This window comes from Apus apus, chromosome 5, assembly GCF_020740795.1.
Source record: "Apus apus isolate bApuApu2 chromosome 5, bApuApu2.pri.cur, whole genome shotgun sequence".
NCBI classification, from domain to species: Eukaryota; Metazoa; Chordata; class Aves; order Apodiformes; family Apodidae; genus Apus; species Apus apus.
In genome coordinates, this window is record NC_067286.1 from 55,481,465 (window position 1) to 55,501,505 (window position 20,041).

General features: G+C 44.9%; 1 protein-coding gene across 1 annotated transcript in view; it reads right to left on the reverse strand.

Moving 5' to 3' along the window:
* Positions 1 to 20,041, reverse strand: part of LOC127385782 (uncharacterized) — a 50,084-nt gene that overhangs the window by 12,682 nt on the left and 17,361 nt on the right. The window contains exons 2-7 of the mRNA XM_051621892.1: positions 11,322 to 11,648; positions 9,042 to 9,636; positions 7,255 to 7,372; positions 3,956 to 4,030; positions 1,793 to 1,893; positions 656 to 748 (exon numbers count right to left, since the gene is read on the reverse strand). Of these exons, the coding sequence (XP_051477852.1) occupies positions 656 to 748; positions 1,793 to 1,893; positions 3,956 to 4,030; positions 7,255 to 7,372; positions 9,042 to 9,636; positions 11,322 to 11,607 (1,268 nt within the window). The 5' untranslated portion in view covers positions 11,608 to 11,648. The remainder of the gene's footprint in view (positions 1 to 655; positions 749 to 1,792; positions 1,894 to 3,955; positions 4,031 to 7,254; positions 7,373 to 9,041; positions 9,637 to 11,321; positions 11,649 to 20,041) is intronic.

The following is a 20,041-nucleotide window of genomic DNA, read 5'->3' on the forward strand; positions in this document are numbered from 1 at the left end:
CAGGAAGAAGAGAAGCAACCGTGTTTTCTGCATCGCTGTGAGCACTTCTGAAATTAGCTCGAAGGTGCAATTAGCCTCCCCCACCCTTCTGTGCTTTATTGCTTCCCTCCTTCCTAGCAACCCAGGGAAAGCCTGGCATGTTCAACTGGGTTTCATTCAGCAAAGCACTTAAGCTTGAAGTGCACTAGAACAGGCATCTCAGTGCAACGTTTATGAGGCTTTTCTAATGAGGGAGAATCAGACCAGGGATAGGAACCACATCATAATACATGGCAGGGTTGGCCTGAATAATGTCCCCCACATGCAGTGTGGCACTGCTGCCTGACTCCTGCTCAGGGTCGTGGGCCCCAGGAAAAGAGAGATCATGGACCACAGGCTATGCCCCCTGCACCTGCAGGGCCTGGGAGCAGGCAAGAAGCAGCAGTACCGTGCTGCCAACCCAGCAGCCCTGCCCACCCCCCTCTTGCAAGGGCAGCCAGGAAAGCTCAGAAGGGGTCTTGCTGACCACAGCTGGCTCCCTCCATGGTTAAGGGTTAGTGTGCACAGGGTTGGATGACCAGATCCGCTAGAGGCAAGGCTAACCCCACAGCCGAGTTAGAAGATCAGACAAGAAAATTCATCTCACTTCCCATGCCAGTAGAGCCTGGTTTCTAACCTGAGAATGCAGCAGTTCTCCAGGATTCGTAAGCTGCTGCAGATCCCCAGGCAGCCATCTTGCTGGATAAAGCTTCTTACTTCATTTTCATAGCTAAATTAAAACAGGAAGACATATATTTAAGGTGGTGTGCTCTGTAATGCATCTGATACCATTACCCCAGCAGCAAATGTGAAAAATAATCTGCGATTTTTTTGTCTTTTCTGACTACACACTTTAACTCCCCAAGGTGGGATCTACAAGAGGACAAAGACAGTGTCAGTCCAGCGCAGCTGGTGAGGAAGGAGAGCACAGGAATGACATAGGGAGAGTCCTCGAGCTGCCTGGGTGCCACTCCTAGGGATCGAGAGTCAGGAGGTTCTTTTACCATTGCCACAACAGTTGCTTCTGGGAAGCAACTCAGGCTTTGCTGATAAAGCTGCAGAATAAAGCCTCAGCATGTATGAACAACCCACAAAGTCTATTGGCTGTTTTGTCACAGCTTCAGTTCCACAAACGGTTCCTGGACAACTCAATTTTATAGGAATTTCCTCCCACTCATAATGTCAAGGGCCAAGGACCTTAAATCAAACCTCCTCCTGAAATATACACCTACAACCAGGAGTACTGGCATTTTCTGCTGTTTGGAATATACAGGGAGGGAGATGTCCAAGAACAAAAAGCCGTTAAAGGGAGCCAAAAGAAGTGGTGAGAGGGCAGAAGATGGAAAGACGACATTCATCCTCCTCTGAAAAGCAGTACAGAGCAGAGCTCCTCACCAGCAGAAAGCATGGTGCCTGGGAAGCACAGCCACAGTAGGGAAGACCAAGCCTGGGCACTTGCCACATGGCTGCCCCTCTTTCTGGTTGTTCCTAACATCTGAGCCTCTCCAAAATAAATATTCCCCAAGGCTTTAACCTGTCCAGGCAAGTCTAGGTGTACTTTGTTCCCTCAGCCTTAGCACTACAGCAAATGCTGAGCACATAAACAGCAGCAAAGCGCTGTCTCTCCAGTAACAGCTTGATGGGAAACAGCCACCAAACTAAAGAGGGGCAATGGCAGGTGTGGGTGAACACAGCATTGCCAGTGGCTTCATCAGGATTTCTTTCTTTTGAGCACTGATTCCTTTGCCAAGGAGGAAAACAGCAGCCTTCCTACCTCTCCAGGAACCTCAGGCACTCCTCCAGGTACACAGCTTCCACCTTCTCGCTCAGGCTCTCACTGACACACCGGGCAGCCTCTGTCTTCTCTCTTAGTATCTGTGGATTCCAAAGCATGAGAGGAGAGCAGGCCAAAGCCATTTGTTCCCAGTGCTACAAACAGGAGTACATCCCATCCCTCACCCTGCTGCAAATCCCTCTGCCTATTCTAGGCAACAAATTCTCTTTCAGTTTTGACATCCCTTGAGGAAATGAAAGTATTTTTTAGGAGCATGAATGTAATGCCTGATCCTACACCTTTGCTACCTCTGCTTTCATTGCAGTCAACAGGCTGGAGTCAAGTCCTGCACTCAGGGGAACGCCTGTCCCTACAAAAGCTCTCTGCTAGCCGTGTCCAGCCCTACACTTCTATGTGACTCACCCTCACAGATAAATTTAGGTGCAGCTGCTAAAAACTAAAAGGTTAGGAAGCTCTAACTGTGTGCCCCATGCCTCTGCCAGGGTCTCTTCCAGGGATGCCTCAAGAAGCCAGGTGTCATCCTCCCAGCCACTCACGCCCGACACCGCAACGTGTGTTAACCCCTCCAGCACCTGCCTCACCCCACTGACCCCAGCTGGGTGGCCCAGGTGCCTGCAGGAGGTGGGCTGTGCCAGACAGCTAAAAATCCACCCCGTATCGGGTAGGCGTGAGCAGGTGGCAATTTAATGCTGCCCATTAGTTGCTCTGTGGAAACAAAAGCTTGTGAGGGGAGGAGAGCCAGATGGATAAAGGGAGACAGATGGACTCGTACGCTGTGCGCTCCCCGTGCTCTGGGAAGCGTCAGCTTCCAGAGACAAAGGGTGACTCACATCATGAATGGCTTTTTCCACTTCACAACAGATGTAAAAGTTCACCCAAAGGGGCAGGATAAAACTTGCCACCCCAAAGTGTCAGGAAACCATGGCTGACGGGTTTGCTTGACATTTTATATCTGCTCTGTATAAGCCTCAGAAAACTGAGGAGACAGTAATTTCATAAGGCTTGCCTGTTTATCCAGCTTTTCCATCACCTACCCCAGAGCATTCAAACCTGCCAGTGACACACACAACAGAGCAAAACCACTTATGTAGAAACACGGTCAGATGTTGCAGATATGAAGACCACAGCATTCAAACCAGGCTTTGGCCTGGTCTTTGATAGAACCCTCTGCTCTTTCAACCAGAAGCAGGGGGAAAAAAGGCAGCTCAGCAGCTAAAAGCCATCCCAGCACAGGTAGATCCCTGAGTACGTCATTGCTCCAGCCAGCTCCGGGGAAGGTGAGGGAGCAGTTCCCTCTGTGAGCTCTGTACTCAGTGTCTGTGTCTGAGTTGGGCCAAAAAAGACAGTTTTTGCCAGCTAAAGTGGTATCCTCACCAGGAAGGTCAGCTGCTGTTGTTCTGCAATGCCTATTACCAACCTCCGGGGTGCCCGATGTTGTCTGCCATCCCAAAGGACCACAGGGCCTTTTCTCTCTCAAGACCTGAAACAGGACGTGCCACTGGGGGCAGTGGCAGTGTAAAGGGGAGCAGAAGGAAGATGCAGCCACGGTGGCCCACAACCTGCCCCTGATCTCTGCAATCACTTGATTCCACATGTAATCTCCAGGATTTATTTTAAGCCTTCTGCAGGTCTCAATCCAAACAGCCTCTGGCCAGGGTACGTGCTGCTCACAAATCAGCAGTGTGTTCCTGCACTGCCCTCTCACTGCCTGGGCCATGGGAGCACGGGTGTGCAGCTGTGCCCAGCACACAAGCAGGGAGCAAGATGCCTGTGCTTGCAAAGCCAGATGCTCTACAGAACTCACCTAGAGCAGACTGGTCAACACACACCACAACTTTCCTAAAGGTTATATGAAAAACCAGGTGCATACATGAAAATGCAAACTTCAACTTGAGTCAGCTGTTCTCAGGCTCATCGTTTTTTTTTGTTAGTTTAGTTTCCTTTACATATGCACATGAGAAAAACAGATTTGGGAACAAAACAGATTGCAGGTGACCTGCAAGCTTTGTGACACACTGAGCTTAGTCCAAAACATGCAAAACTGTGTCTTGCCAAATACCTACATACTTGTGCACAAAAGTACTACTGCCCCCAAGGATGAGAGCTTTTCAGTACCCTGTCCCCCAGCCCTGCCCAGTTTACCTCAATGACTGCAGCATCCGCACAAGGGGATTTCCCAATATCAAAGGCATCTTTCAGGGCTTTCCCTATTTCCTCCTAAATGTTAAAAGAAAAGAAAGGAAAAGAAAAAAGAACAGCTGAATTGCAATGGCATTCGTAATGAGTTGGGTTCCTGGCCTCTCATTATGCATTTGGACTAGATGAATTTCTGCCTTTATTTCTTTTTTTTGCCATCTCATTTAGCCCAAAGCCTGGCTCTTTTCCTGCTGAACCTAATAGCATTGTTCTGTTTTGTTCTACATTGTTTGTTTGAGTTTAAATGACTTGCAGCTTCCTTTCATCCCAATGTCAGCTCAGGTTATCTACAGTCTTCCCTCGTTAGCTTAGCTCAAATGAAGGAGCCCACACAGCAGAACAACGCTGAGACACAAGGCTGTGCTGCCAGCTACTGTAGCTGAGATTTTCCACCCTTCCTAGCTCCAGCCAGCACTCGCATAAACCAGCCAGTGCTAATTAAAAGCATTCCCTCCCTTAAGCCAGGGACTTGTGAGGGCAAAGAGGAGTCGGGTTAGTGTTTAGAGCTACTGTCACGGAGAGATGAGCCCCATGAGGCTGCACAATGGGAAATTTCCCAAGACTTGGCTGGCTTATGTTAGTCTGAATGGGCTGTAAAAACCAAACTAACACTGCAGAGAAAGGGCTCATTGCTTAAAACATGATTTGACCTTTAGAGAAGCTTTAAACTCAAAAGTTGGGCTTGCTTATTTATTCTTTCCTTTCTGCATCTTCCTCCAAGGAAATAGAATATAAAGTCTGATCTTCCGTTTTTGTCTTTGTTCCTTTCTAGCTGATGAATTAGGAAATCTGTGGCTGTCACTGAAGAATTTCATCAAAACTATATTCAAAACAACTGCTCTGCCCTATTCACTGAAAAGTGCTAATCAAAGACAAATAAGCAGTTGTAAACAACCCGAGAAAAATTCCTTTCCTCCCGAGTGCCATCACCTGATGGTGAGCAATCGTGTGAACATGATGTGCTGAGATAGCACATCCCAGCCAAGCTGCACAAACACTTCTAGCCTGCCCCAGTTGCACAGTAAAATGTGTCAGCTTAAGCCAACACAAAGGTCCTGCTCCCTGGTGTGACAAAGCATGTGTTTAGTTAATAACTGGAAGGCAATAACTTGTTGAGCCAGAGTACCTAGTTGTTTTAGATCTGATGATGTGTCTGACCCCCTACCACGAGCTTGTCCATTTGTAGCTCCTGTGGTGACACCAGCACCTCGGGCACCAGAGCTCCAAAGTGGAGAGGACTAGAATTTCGGCTGTAACAAACAGGCCCAGTTTCCTTCTTGTTCCCTCCCTGTCTGACCAAGATATGGCACCCCATGGTCCATGATCCTTTGCAGGTCAGTCTAAACCCTCCTTGAGCTATTGTCCATGTGTGCATGTCTGATCCTGCTGTTTCTGTTTTTGGACAAAGAGTAAGTTTTGAGCCAAGGCTGCTGAAGCGGGGACCAGACAGTTCATTTTCCACCTCTCAGTACCAGAACGAACCCTGGTGTCATGCTGGAAGGTTTTCCTTGCACTCATGTCCAGTTCCCCAGTACAGCAAGGGCAGGGGTGGTGCATTGACAACCCAATCAATGCCACCATCATTTCCAGTTCACCAGCCTTGCAACCTTGAAAGACACAGAGCCCCTTGTCCTAGACATGTCCTGGCTGAGGGAATGCTGCCTGCACGCAGAGCTGGCCGAGTTCCCTGCAGTGCTGTCTGGAAGTGGTTTTGAACCCCACGTGGCACCTGAGCTCTCAGCACCTTCAAATGTGGTGACATTTCTCATTGCTCATTTCTGTTTAAAGTGCTTTCTGTTTGCACAGATATCAGGCTGGCACTCCCAGTGACAAGCCCAGTGTAAAATCAGACCCTGGCTTAGTCTGGTCAGCCTCTTCTCATTTAGAAAAATTTAGTCATCCATAGAGGTGGCAAAACCCACGCCATATGATTTAGAGTCACAATTATCTTTTATAATTGATCAGAGGTAACTGACAGGATGTTTGCTCAATAGCAGCTTCCTGTACATTTGGAATAATGAAGGGCTGGAGTATCCTGGAAAAAGAAAGAGAGGAATAAAGCAGGTTTTATAAGCTACGCCACTGAGCTGATTGAAGAGACATACACAATTTTTCCATATGGAGTCAGCTGATGTGCACTTAAGCTCATTAGCTGGAACCTGGAGCTGGCCAGATTTAAATCAAGCTGGGATACTGCTGCACCTCACTCTCCAGCAATTCTAGCTCTGTTCTCTATGCACCATGTAGAGCTGTGATGCTTCCAGATCCAAGATGGCATGAAAAAATGCAGCCAATTCAGAGCAGCATGGCACAATAACTCGTAAGCACTGCCAGAGCTACATGAGCCTGCTCAGTACACAGTGTATCAGGAAAACAGAAAGCCCATGGTTAAACAAAAGCTTTCTCCAGCTATTACATAATAGAGAATTAAAAAAATCCCCATCACTGTTAGTCAGCATCTGTGAGGGTTTGTAAATGACTCAGTTACATGCTCTAAGATAACCTCACTAGCACTACCCTAAGTAATTTCCTTCACTGAAATACGTGCTAAAAACAGACTTCAGTAACATGTGGTCTTCCCCAGGGTAATGATCAGAAGCAGCTCATAAAGATGCTTAATGTTAAACACTGAAATCAGTACATTTTAAGCATATTGTCAACAGCTGGCACCTCTACTACCATATTTGTGACTACCTTCATGTTCTCCTTCAGGGGAGAGGTCTTGAGGAAACTCTCTGCAACTTTGAGTACTTTCCCTGGGGTGATTTAGTAATGTGCCATGGAATTTCCCCTCCTCTGCTCCCCAGGGCTAGTGAAAAGGGAAAGCAAGAGAGATGAGAGTGGTAACTCCTGCTGCTGTGGTTTTGCTTTAGCTGAATTTAAAAGGCCCTGCTGAGTTTTCCAAATAGCATTATTTCCTCTGGAAATCCCGGTTGCTACAATGCATCTTCCCCGCTTCGTTTGAATTCCACATGCTGAGGCAGCATTCTTCAAAGGGGAAGCTTCACTGAGAAAAGAAAGAGGAGCAAGGACAGGGCAGCATCCCTTTGGCAGAAGACAGTCATGGATCTTCACACCTGGGTTCTGTAAGGAAACACGGCCAAGATGGAGACCTTGGGGCTCACACATGCCAGAGCAGAGCTGGCTCAGCTACCAAGGGAGCAGCTAATTTAACAAGGTCATTCCTTATTTTAAAGATGTGGGAATAAAACAGGCAGATTGGGATAAATCTCCTGAGTTCTTACCCGGGCAACTGCAAGTAACTTTTCCTCAGTCTTCAAAATAATCCACAGGAGACACTGTGCGCCAGGGGAAAGGCTGTGCTGGGGGGACTGCCTGGGTCTCAGACATGTCTCGCTGCCACTGCGTACAGAAACAAGAGCTCAGCCAGAGGCCTTTCCCACTAGTCCACAGCCCATGGCCCACCTGGCACCCCCCGCTTGGCACCACAGCCTCAACAAAGCAAACAGGGTGCCCTGCAAGCACCCAGCAGTGTGTGCAGAACTGGAGCAGCCACAACATGGTAAGATGATCTTTATCGTGCCTTTTCTCCAGCTATTCTTTTGCGCTGTTTCTTTTCCTTCTTCCTGTATTTGCTGCCCAAACTACATTTCTTGCTTGTCATCTCCCTCTCCCCTTCCCTCATTCCTGCTGCTGAATTCCTTCTCAGGCTTGGACAATCACTCAAACACAATTCCGTGGATGCACAATTTTACAAGTGTCACATATTCTCTTTAAATGGAATAAAAAGCAGCTACATACCAGGACAACTACATTTACACAGGAGATTTAATTAAGGTTGTAATTGTCTTCAGAGAGGGAAACCCAAATAGTTAAGTCTGGCATCTCTGTTCTTCTCATTTTGTATTTTTTTCACTACCTTCTGACCCTAATATAATCACAGGCTGTTCTTGCTTTTTTTTTTTTCTTGAAGAAATTGAGCATTTGCATAACACATTTTTTCCTATCTTTGAGCTTTTCTTTAGATATTTACATTACATAATTCTTAACCTCCAATTTCATGTAAGTTTTCAATATTTCATCAATCCATTGCTCTAATCTAAACCCAAAGTTTTGCTATTTTAAAACCCATAAAAGCAGCAGCAGAAGGCTTGCATCCTGACCACATCTCCCGTGTGTCTGAGGACAGCATGTACCAGTGTGTACACATTACCCCACCTCCATTCTTTGGGAGCTGATGAGCGAAAAAGCCCACCAGATTAAATGTTTATGAATTAATTAAAGGTATATATGTGTAATTAATACAAGCAAGAGGGAATCTCTAGGCTTGGATGGAAGCAATCAAGTAACCTGAGAGGGCTGAAAACTATTAGGACATAAGAGGTCAGAGCTGTCAGGTAGCAAAGCAATCATGGGCACAGAGAATCAAACACCTCATCTACCACTGTCATACAAATAGAAATAACAAGAAAGTTTCAGGCTTTGATGACAACCACAGGCTTTGAATTCTCATTGGGCCAAGAGGTCCCACGTGTCACTCTTCAGATCATGGGGAAAGCCACATCCATTTTCCCAAACTTGGACAGGAATTAAATGATCTGCTGTATGTTTTCCCTGTGATCTGAACACTAATGCAAGAAATATAGAAAAAAAACAGAAAAAGAACACAGGCAACAAGAGAAATCCACAGAGCATAATGCTGACATAAAGGCAAGAGAAAATTATTCTGGAGTAAGCAGAGTATTTTGGACTTTTCTAAAAAAAAAGGCTTAATGTCAGAAAATAAATTGTTCAGGAAAGCAGGACACTGTGAAAATCCAAAAAGACCTATCTCAAAGTAAGCCCCTGAGCCCAATACTAAGGATTTAGAACAAAGCAGTACTGCAATGAAGAAAGGCTCTGATTCTGAGAGCACAGAAGATATAACAGACAGTGGGCAAGTCTAAATGCAGCAAGAGTCCTGAGCATCATTGTGTGAACAAGAAGCAAGAATTGTGCTCAGAACTGAAGAACAAAGACACAGAAAAAATGTAGGGGAAAAAACCAACCAAACAACATCCTTCAAACATACCTTTTGTAAATTTTAAGGCCCCATTCATAAACTAAAAGACATTGGCTGAAACTGAAATGTTTACTCTCAGTGAGGGTGGAAAGGTGAGAAGACAAAGAAGCATCACAGCAGCGGGCGTAGGTGGCGAGCAGTCCTGCTTCCTTGAAGAAAACACTTCTGTGCTCCAGGCTGGGAAGAAACGTCGTTTCCAGCTGACTCAGATGCTGTTTTACTGCAGTCTCATCTGTGTTACCAGAGGAACCAAAGGGAGGAATCTGGGCCGTCATGTACTGTATTAGTTTTTCCTCCAGATCTTTCCTCCAGAAGTTTGGACTCCAGGTGGAAACAGACTCCGTCTCTTGGCCACTTCCAAGCCACTCGGCTTCCTTCTGCTTCTCCCACTTCAGCGATTCCCCCACTGATTGCAACAGCTCCAGGAACATCTCTCCATTTCCACTGAGAGCTTCTCCCACCACAGCCCACATTTGTTCAGCCAGTATTGTATAAAGTGATTCAGATTTTCCCACACCATCATTTCCAGAATGCTCCAGATCATAAATACGATCACAAGCTTCAAAAAATCTTCCTTGCTCGATTAATCCACAGATGGTTTCCTCTGCAACAGAGAAAGTAATAAGACAACTTGAGGTTTGTTCACTTCTCTATGGGAACCACCACTTTATTATCTCAGTACCAAAGTATGTAGTTTATATGTATCCCAAAATTCCTCAGGATCTACTTGAGATCACCTCACTTAAGGTCTGGCACTGGCTCCTCTCAGTTTCTTCAGGGCAAGCCCTTCCTTTCCTATTTCTTTCTTTCTTGATTTTGTCCCTTCTCCTCCAGGCCAGCTAAAGCCTGCAGACTAGTCTTCTGCAGCTTTCTGTCATCATCCCAGTAGACCTCCCCATGTGAGCAATGCAGGTTCATTAATGACAACCTTTCCTTAAGGAATGTATCTTTTGTCCAGAATAAAAGCATTAGAGAAAAGACAGCTTCCAAAAGAGCCAATAGCTGAAAGTCAAGCCTAGTGGGAATCCTGTATCTTCTCTACAGAAACCACAGCAGGATATAAGTGCTGCAGACTCTCTTGTAAGGTCCCTCCCTCCTGTTCACAGTCTGGCACAGCTGTGCAGAGGGTGTCACTCCTGCCAGCAAGCTCTCCTCTTTGACCAAGGCCACTTGGTGAAGCCCAGGGCCTTCTCCTTAAATAGACCAAACAACTACACATGCTATTTCATGCAGAGGTGAAAATCAGAAGGTAGGCTATCTACCTGCAGTGTCTCAGTAATGGGGAGCCACCTAACTCCCCACGATTTCCACAGCTGCAAGGAGCTGTGATGAGTGAGCCACTGCCCTAGTCACCAGACACCCTGTCAAGACAGTTATGAAATCTTTAAAGTTCAGAAGTTGGAAGGAGAAGTTTTTCACTGCTACTTGCTTCTGAAGTATCTTAGCCATTACACCCAGTCCTCCACTAAGAGTTAAACATAATCTCACAACAGCTGCACAGTTTATTTTTCCTGTGCATGTTACAGATGACAAAATTGAGCAACACTGGGTTAACAAGATTTGCCCAAAGGTATCTGGAGCAGAGCCCATAGGAAAAATCAAACTCTATGAGAATCCAGGGAAAGTTAAGCAAGGTCAAAAGCAGTGGGACTCTGAAATCCATCCAGGATACAGCTTTGGGTGTAGAGTGCAGAACGAAAGAGTGTGAGCTTCCATTATCTTTCACCTGCATCCTAACTTTCCTCTATGAAAACACCTTGTCTGCGTAGTAAGAACTAAATCAAACAGAACTGGAGGGAGGAATGTGACACAAAATGGAGAAGGGCTGATGCAAGGACCTTCAGCAAAGCAATGGGCAAGCTGCTCAGGAGGGGTTCAGCAGCTGCACTCGTCCCACCTCGACAAACACAACAGAGAGGAAAAGTTTACTTGACACAATTATCCCATGTACAACCTCCCTCTCCCTCCCCATCTGTGGAGAACAGCACACTCGCACTCCACAGGGTGTCAGTCACACGTATATCATCTTTCTCACAAGACACATCAGGAGTCTTTGCAGGGATAAAAATAAGAACTGCAAAGAGAAATACTCATGAGGCAACAGCAAAGTGAAATACAGAAGTTTCCAGAGAAGCAAGAGTACTGTTGAGAAAGGGCAAGAACTCAGGTGAAGGATGAGGAGGAGGAAAGCATACAGCACCTACTCCAGAGGCTAATGAAAACAAGAGCCTGCAGGGCTGGGAAAGGCAAAGAAGGTCCAGGTCTGGATAGAGGTAACTTCAAGGTTACCTGCAGGCATCTCTCCCTCTGCTTCTTTCCATATGGTTGCTATCTTCAGCAAACTCCCTGCCACATCCTCACCATCAGCCTTCTCCTCCACTGCCTCCTTTCCACTAGCCACGGCCTTTAGCAATTTGCCAGCCATGGTTTTCAGTTTCTTGCTGCTCTTCGCTTCCTGCTTTGTGCTCTCCTTGTGCGCAGTCTTGGGCAGCATCCTTGTGTTTTCCCCAGCCATTTTCTCCCATTTGTTGCCTCTTCCCACAAAGGCTCCCCAGGGTGACTTCATCTTCCTCATGATCCCAGCAGATGCAGATGCTTTCTGTTCAACTTGAAATACTATCAGAAAAATAAACAAACAACACACACCACGTTAGAAATGCTTCTGTGCAAGGTGATCTCAGCAGCTATCTCCCAGAGAAGACATTTCTCCCCAGATTATTTATTTTTTCCACAGAGCTACAGGCTTCAGCTGCCTTCAAAGAAGTCTAACCTGATTCCTGCCTGTGCTGGGCAAGGACATCTTTATAGGCTGCCAGCCCACTTTTGTCATCTCTCTCTGTCTCTTCTAGGAAAATAATGTCAAAAAACCTCATACATGATGTAACCACAAGTACTGGGGGAAAGCCAGTGGGACTTTCAGTGTTTTCTAAATTACTAAAACATCCCCATGCGCTGCCAGTTATTTTGATGACAATCCTATCAGTGTGAGTTGATTATTAATAGTTTCCATGAAGCACACATCACTTTCCACCCACCTCACATGCTCCAGCTGCACCTGAGCTCTTTTTTGGCAAAGGGATCCCACCTGGCTTTGAGCCAAATTTTCCCCACCTCCTAGAAAGCCAACAGGGAAGTAAAGCTTCACAGAATAAGTGTTGGGTTTTAAGTTTAGCAGCATAGTTCAGAGGAGATAAGAGTGATCTCAGCCTCTGGACTGTGCAGTTTTCCAGCAGCTATATAAACTGTTATATATTATTTTATATTTATACACACACACACACATACACATGGCAAAACATTACAGCAATCCACCATTAATGTGTGTGTGTGTGTGCATGCTCTTTTTCAGGTCTGCTCACCAGCCAACATCTGCAGTGAAGAGAAAAGAGATGCACACCTGCTCAGTGCAAGGCTCACATTAATGAGTCCAGGGCTGTCAAAAGTTCTGAACATAAACTTCAAAAAATATCATTTAACTCCAGGGGCTCGTGTTTTAAATAGATTTTTAAAAAGCCCCTGCCCTGCCATGAGAAAGACACTGCACTTTGAGATTAGTTGAAATGCTGTCCTGACCATGTTCTCTTTGCTAGAGTTACAAACTGGTTTTTTATTTCTCATTATTAAAAGCCTGAAATCACAACTTGAGGACTTTCAGCAGCTGAGGACAGAATCTTGCATTAGCCACTGCAAGCTTTATTGATCCAAACCCATACACTATTCAATAATTATTTTGGGAGTATGAATTTAAGGGGCAATTTTTTCACACAGCATCTAGATTAATCCGAATATGTGCATTCATCTTTCTGGGTTTCATGCTGGCAGTTTCTTCCAAGATTTCCTACATTTTCATGACAGTAAAATTCCACTAGTTTCCTACTTGGCAACAAAGTAAATGTTATGTTGTTCTGGCTCTTTTGCTCAGTGCTTAATTTCACCAGCATGTTATCATTGAGTCATTTGATTCATTAGTAACAATAGGAAGGAGGAAATAAATACATCTCATTTGGAAGGTCAAACAGAAATTCCAGCAGTGGTCATACATTTGAGCTGCTGCCAATAGGAAATACTGAGGTTGCAAAACACAGTATTTTCCTGGGTCATGAAAAAAGTTGAAAATTGAGAAGCTTTATGTTCCTTAATTTGACCTTAACTTGTAGCTGGTTGTTAAAACATTTCCTTTGGAACATTATAGCTGCACTACATATGAGTACAAGACAGAGTGAGAAGGTTAGTACTGAAGAGACACATTCCAGGCGTGCTGAAATGCTTCAGCAGTGTTTTCCCTTGAAAATTCCAACACAATATGTTTATGTTTCACTTAATCAGCATATTTCCAACAAAACCAGCTCTAACAAAAACAATTTCCCTAGACTTCTCTGTGGAAGGAAATTGGATGTCAAAGTGCCAGTCCTGCAGGCAAGACTCTCTGCAGTATACAGATTTGGAACACACTACAATTGCAGATCGTGCCCTAAACTGGGGCAACATGATGTATGGGAATTGCTCTGTTTTCCCAGAAAGCTTCTTTCAAGCAAATACAATGTGAGCCTGTGGCAAGCGGGAAGTGACTGAGCAGAGATGGATAGCCTCCCTGAGGCTAGGACCATCTCTTGCTCCATGGCCCATCCATCCATGCAATCAAAGCCACGATAGATGCTCCCCAAGATGAGAGTGACCTCAGGGCACACCCCAGCAGAGCTCAGCAGCACCGACAACCCAGACGGCTCCTCTATTCTACCTTTACCTGGTTCACAAACCAGGGACAATGTTTGTGAACATCCTCAACCTACCACAGCACTTCCATGAGAGGTTTTATGCACAAACAAGCCAAAGTCCCCAGGGAACCTACACCTTCACAGCAGAGGAGCTGACAAGTGTCAAGATCAAACAAGAACAAAGGTCTTTCACCAAGCATTAACATAATGCAAAGGGACTGTTGCTGTCCAAAACACCATTTTGAGCATGGGAATCAGACCACTGCTACATTTCACCTGGCCCTTCTATGGGCTTCTGAGCTGCCCACCCAAGGGGGGTCCTTCCAAGAAGAAAGAAGGGCAGCACAAGGACACAGCACATGAACAAGCACAGTTCTGCTTTTGAACAATGTCCTTTGTCAGGTGTACCAAATGACCTTCTTCCTCCTTCTTGGAAGCCTGTCCCATCCCAGCTCCTTCTTACTGGTGTTTCAATACCTCCATTCATCTACGGTGTGATGTTCTCTGTGGGGTTCCCCCTCCTTTCTGCCCTGACCCTCCTATGCTCACTGCGAAAGAGGAGCAATTTGTCTTCCAGAAACATCCCCAGCATTGGGGAGTTTCCCTCGTTGCCTGGAGGTCCTGGGAAAGCCCACAGCCACCCCACATCACTGAGACTCCATCTTTCTATCTCAGAAAAACTGTAACTTCTTTGTCTTTGAGGCCTTTCAATAAACCAGTGAATATCTCGGATACATTTTTATATTGTTTCTCTGTTGACTTAACACTTTATCTTGCTGCTTCCCATTTCTTTTGCCTATATAGATAAAATCTCCCCATAATAAGTGGATTGTGTGTCTGACTAGAACTGTTTGGTCTGGATGCTAATCGAATGAAGTCAGACTATTAGCACTTGAAATGAAATGACTTTGCAAGAGTCCAGTTACATCACTATTCCAATTCCATGAATGCAGTGATGCCCCTGCTTGCTTTGCAGGGACTCCACATGAGCGGAGTCATGCATATACAATGGAAACTTTGTGTTCAGTAGCATCTGTTATATGAAATACACTTGAGTCCTAACAGGCAAGCTGAATCTGCAGTATCTGGAGAGAGACATCTGGGTTTTTTTCACCTCATTCTCTCTTTCCAGAACATGTTGGTACTCCCCACCATTCTGAACGTAAGGCATGAAAAATAGCAGAAAATAATATCAATTACAATGATAAAACATGCAGAGCATGGCATAGAACCATGGTGGTTCCCTAGGCTATAAATCCATCCAAAAGCACTTGGTGAAGCTATGCTGTATTCTGACAATGTGTTCCTCCAACCACACGCAGCATCTTGGATTTCATCAGCAACCAAAGAAAGCACAGTCAGTATTATAAGCAAGGCAGGCTTTCTGGAGAGAGAGAAAACAAACATAAAAACCCAAACTTCTCCTCCAGTTTGATGCTTGCTTTGCTATGATGGTGATACGCAAGAAGTGACTTAATTATTTGTGCAAAATTAGATGTCTAGCATTCTTTGGAAAGCATATATTTATTCTTATTTCCTGCAGATATGCCCATCTCCTAAGGAACTAAGACAGTGCAGCCACAGGTTGTGTGCATCTCTGTGTTAATTTTATCCTTTGCCCTAATGCGCTTCAGTAGGTTTTAAGTCAGTTTTAACCAATTTTAAAGTTTGTTTTAATGTAAAATTGACAGAGAGTGGCTGGCACAAAATAGCAGGTCCTTACACACTTCATGAAAATACCTGGCTGAGGAGGAACTTCTGCTGAGGAACAAAACTCAGCATGAATTCAGCCTTTATTTGACATCAGAGAATCCACCCAACAGCTCAATCTGAAGGTACACAGACATAGTTTCCCTGCCTCTATTGCTCACCAAATCCCCCATTTAGTCTCCTCAGCTAACCTGTCTGTATGTAAGAGTAAATAAAGCAGCACAAATATTTGACACAAGCCACTTTTCCTATAGCAACAGCTGAAATGAAGATGCTACCCTATGGTGTCTCCTCACCCCAGGCTGCACTCCCTTGCCTCCCTGAGGGCAAAAGTGCTGTGAGTTTGGAATCTAATTCGAAGCTGCCGCTGCTGCCCAGCAGCCACGGTTGGAGAAAATGGGAAAGAAGGAACCTTCTCCCTTTCTCTCACTGAGTATGTTCACTTGAGTAATTCATCTTTGCTCAGCCACTGATTTTCACCACATTTTGCAGCAGTTTATCTGAGACTTCTCTCCTGCTCTGGATTTGTCTGAAACTAGAGGAATTCATTTTATGAGCCGGACTGGCAGGCAGGCAGGCAGACCACAATGAAGCCCTAAGAATAAGTTCCCTGAATAACTGAATGCTGCCCCTTCCCCTGCCCGGAATACTGAAACAATGTGCAATTTTTGCTGCCTCCATTTTCCTCCCACTTGTGAGGACCCCATTCCAAAATGACCTGAATTTTCATTTGATTAGTAACCTACTTTGCTGTTCCTTAGGAATATTTTTAGCTAATTCCTGGGGATTTTGCCTAATTCTAGGTTTTTTATTTTTGTTTTTCAGAATGAAGCCAGCACTGCTTTAAGGAAGATATTTACCCTTATGACAACAATAGTAGTAATGAATATATAAGTCACACAACCCACAAAATTTTCAAGATGGACTGTAGAAAGCCAAGCAATAGGGATGTTCATGACCCTAAAAATCCCTGCATTAAACATATCCTATCCATGTAGTAATAGAAGAATAAAAGAATACTTCCTGAAGTAGCAGCTTAGTCTTCAGGAAAGAAGCTGGGACCAAGCAGGGAATTCCCACTCCCTGATTTTGCCGTGCAAGCCTTCAGCAAGGACTGAGGATACTTCCTTCTGCAGCTTCCTTCTGTTTTCCATCAGCATCAAGGAAGAGGGAGAAAAATTTATCCACCAGAGTACATAGCACTCTGGTGCTATGTAATAGCATAAACACAAATATTTCAAAGCCATCTTGTTAATTTTCACATACCTAATCAATCCCAAGGCCCTGGATGGAGCTAGGTTATACTTAGCTGTGGGGAGATGCAAAAATAGCAGCTCCCAGGAGAAGCAGGAGGCAGTCTCTGTGCCTCCCTCACACCACTGTACAGCAGCCAGCAGCTGGTTTGGCATTACTGGTGTGGAGGGATGGGGTCTGCAGCCCTTAGTGTGGCACTGGCACCTGTAGGGGACACAGGGAGAGGAGGGGGCCCACAGACCTCAGAGAGAGGATGGAGCCTGTCAGCTCCATTCCCTCACCCCACGCACCCCAGTTTGGTAAAAGCCTCCCCGCTGCTTCCTACAGAGTGAGATGGGTAGGACATAAAGTTTCTGTGGAGGTTTGAAGGATATTTTCTAACTTCTCCGTGGACAATAAGTTATCAGGGAAAGCAGCTGGCATGGAAAACATCAGGGCCACAAAGTGGGGCAGGCTGACAAAATCTGTGTTTTCCCAGGGCCTCCAGAGTCCAGAGATACTGTCTGACAGTGTCCTCCTGCCATATATAATATAAATAATATATACCCCATGCCAAACTGCAAGAGTATACTGTGCCAAGGAAGGGTTTGAAGGACAGGTGACCTGGCCTCTCTGTTTCAAAAGGGATCAGGAAGACACAAATGAAAATATTCCAGAATATCCCCAAAATATCCCTTCACGCCTCATCTCATTACTCAGGGTCCACCCTTGTTAACTCAGCACTTGGAAAGCCCAAGTCCTGAACAGCAGCTGAGGGAAGTGTTTCTGCCTCAGAAACCACCACAGTGCTATGGACTGACAGTCTTTTGACATCCCTGGAAGAGCAGCTTGGTTTCTAATCCTAAAACCTATCTAAAGATTTACCCAAAGAAGGTTCCAGGAAGAGGTCTGTCAGAGGAAAACTACAACTTAGATGCAGCTTGCTATGGTTGGAAAGAGCTTTTTTAAAAAAAATCAACTTTGGGCATTGATTGCTAGCTTGGTAAAGAATGGGTTACCTCAACCACCACCATCTCTTTTTTCAAGATGATCTATGATTTTATCCAGAGGGTTTTTTGGGTTTTTTTTGGTTTTTTGTTTTGTTTTTTTTTTGTAAGCTTGTATTGTGAATATACCATCTCCTTTTGGACAGACAAGCATATAATTATTTTATTCTAGTCTTTTCATTTGGCTTAGATTGACAGGATTCTTCTGTGCATTTTTTTCATAGATTCTTTCCTGCTGGAAAAACCTGAGACACAACTTCACAGGAAACTTCCTACACGCATCTGTACCCACAGCCCTGCACAGAGCAGCATATGCAGAGATTTGGGACTGAAAATCCACATTACATCATTTGCATGTTTTTCCTGCTGCCACAAGAGGCCAGTGATTGCGTAATTTCCAGTCTCCCGTGGTTCATCTCCACTGTACTGACATGGCCCCACAGGCACATCTGCCAGGCACCATCTGGAGGCTAAAAATCCTAACTTCAGATCGACTTCCAGGACATCCTGAGACCTCTCCGGTAGGAGCTGGGGACATGTAAATATTAATGCAAGATGAAAACTCAACCATTTCTCCATTCAACATTCACAGCAGGTATCCCTGGCTACAAACTAAAGCTGGAATGCCCTATGCACCTGCACTGCTAAAGAAGTTGTTATATGGGATGTGGTAAACTAACAACACAACTCAGGGCCCTTGCCCTCGCTGCTGAACACTGACACAAGCAGACAGGTTATTTATGAGGGAAGGGGAGAGAAAAGAGACCAGCTTTCACACAGAAGCTTAAATAAATCACATTTTCAGAAATGCTCAGCACCTAGGGCCTCCTGTTGTCACTTCTGGATGGTTCCCACCCCACAGTGTGTAGGGAGCTGGTTTAGTCACTAGCCCTGGTAAAACTCAGGATCTATAAGAAGGTGCCAAGTCACACTGTAGAAAGGTCAGTTTTGAAAGACTTTTGCAGTCTCTAAACACTGGAGCTAGCTAGCTACAGAGAGGGGTTTGCTATAGCAAGAGGAACCCAAAAGGATTCTAGAAGACAGCTAATCATCCTCTGAAACTGTTTCAAAAATTTCAAAAACACCCTAGGGAGGAACTCTGCATGAGCATTGCATTTTTAACAGCATGAGTTCAGGCTGAATAAAGCAGGCCTCCCAAATACATGGTGATAAAACATTTACACTGCACCACCATGTTTTCTTCCAAAACCAGAAAAGCATTTAGAGGAGACATTGCACTAGAAAACTCAGCACTGCTACATGATGTGGAAGCTCCTGAGAGCTTTCAACATTTTCTGACCCATTCTTCTCTTACAGGAATGAAAAAAATAGCAAGAAAGCAAGAGGTCAGCAAAACTTGTGGGAGAGAGACACCAGACACAAGCAAGGTAAAGGAAAGGGAAGAGTATTTGTAGTGCATTCATCTGCTTCCAGTACCAGGATGTATTTCATCTTTCTGTTGCTTCCCACTTCTCAGCAAAGTGGAGGGAGAGCTATATAAAGATTCAGAGACACTAACCCAGCTCCCAAGAGCTGCACAGCATGGACTGCCAGCACATTGGCAGTGTTCCTCTGCCACCCTCATCGCAACCACTCTGCCAGCATTCAGCACTCACAGCAAGTATGTCCCTGCAAAGGAGAAAGATATGCTCCTCCAGGCACCAAAATTAGGTAATTTGGAAGGATGTTTCTAAATCAGCAAGCAAATTGAAAAAGGAACCACTATTTTTTCCCATCCTGTACCAGCACGTTATCTGCACTGTTACGACCTTAGCTCTCCAGCGTATGTTATTCAACCAGGTTTCAAGACACTTGAAACTCAACTCATAAAAGAGCATTAAGGCCACATTCCAGCAAAGAATTTAATTAAGCAGCTATTTCCTTTAGTTTCAAAGGAATATTTAGCCTCTTAGCTGTACACAGCTGTTTAGTAAGCAGGAAACAGGGGTGTGGAGTGGTGTTTGCATGCTCTATGGCTACAGGACAACAAATGCCTTGGAGTCAATAACATCTGAAAATCACACAAACTGCAAACCAATTTATTATAGCTGATCTTGACACAGCACAGAATCGTTGGATTTTAAGACAGCTGCCTTGGAGCTTGTTCATTTGAATGAATGGATTTGTAATGGTATTGCACAAGGTTTTAATGAGGAGTTTCCAAGACCAATAAATAATGGTTACATACCCACTGAGGTCTCCTTGGTCTCTCACAGTTAAATATACCTTAGGTAGGCAAAATTGGTAAAGTGGCAGCAAAATACAAGCTTTCATGCTCAAAACCTGTTTTAAATCAGGAAAAATAAGTCTGCACTCATTTTGTTGATGAGGATAAGAAGATTAA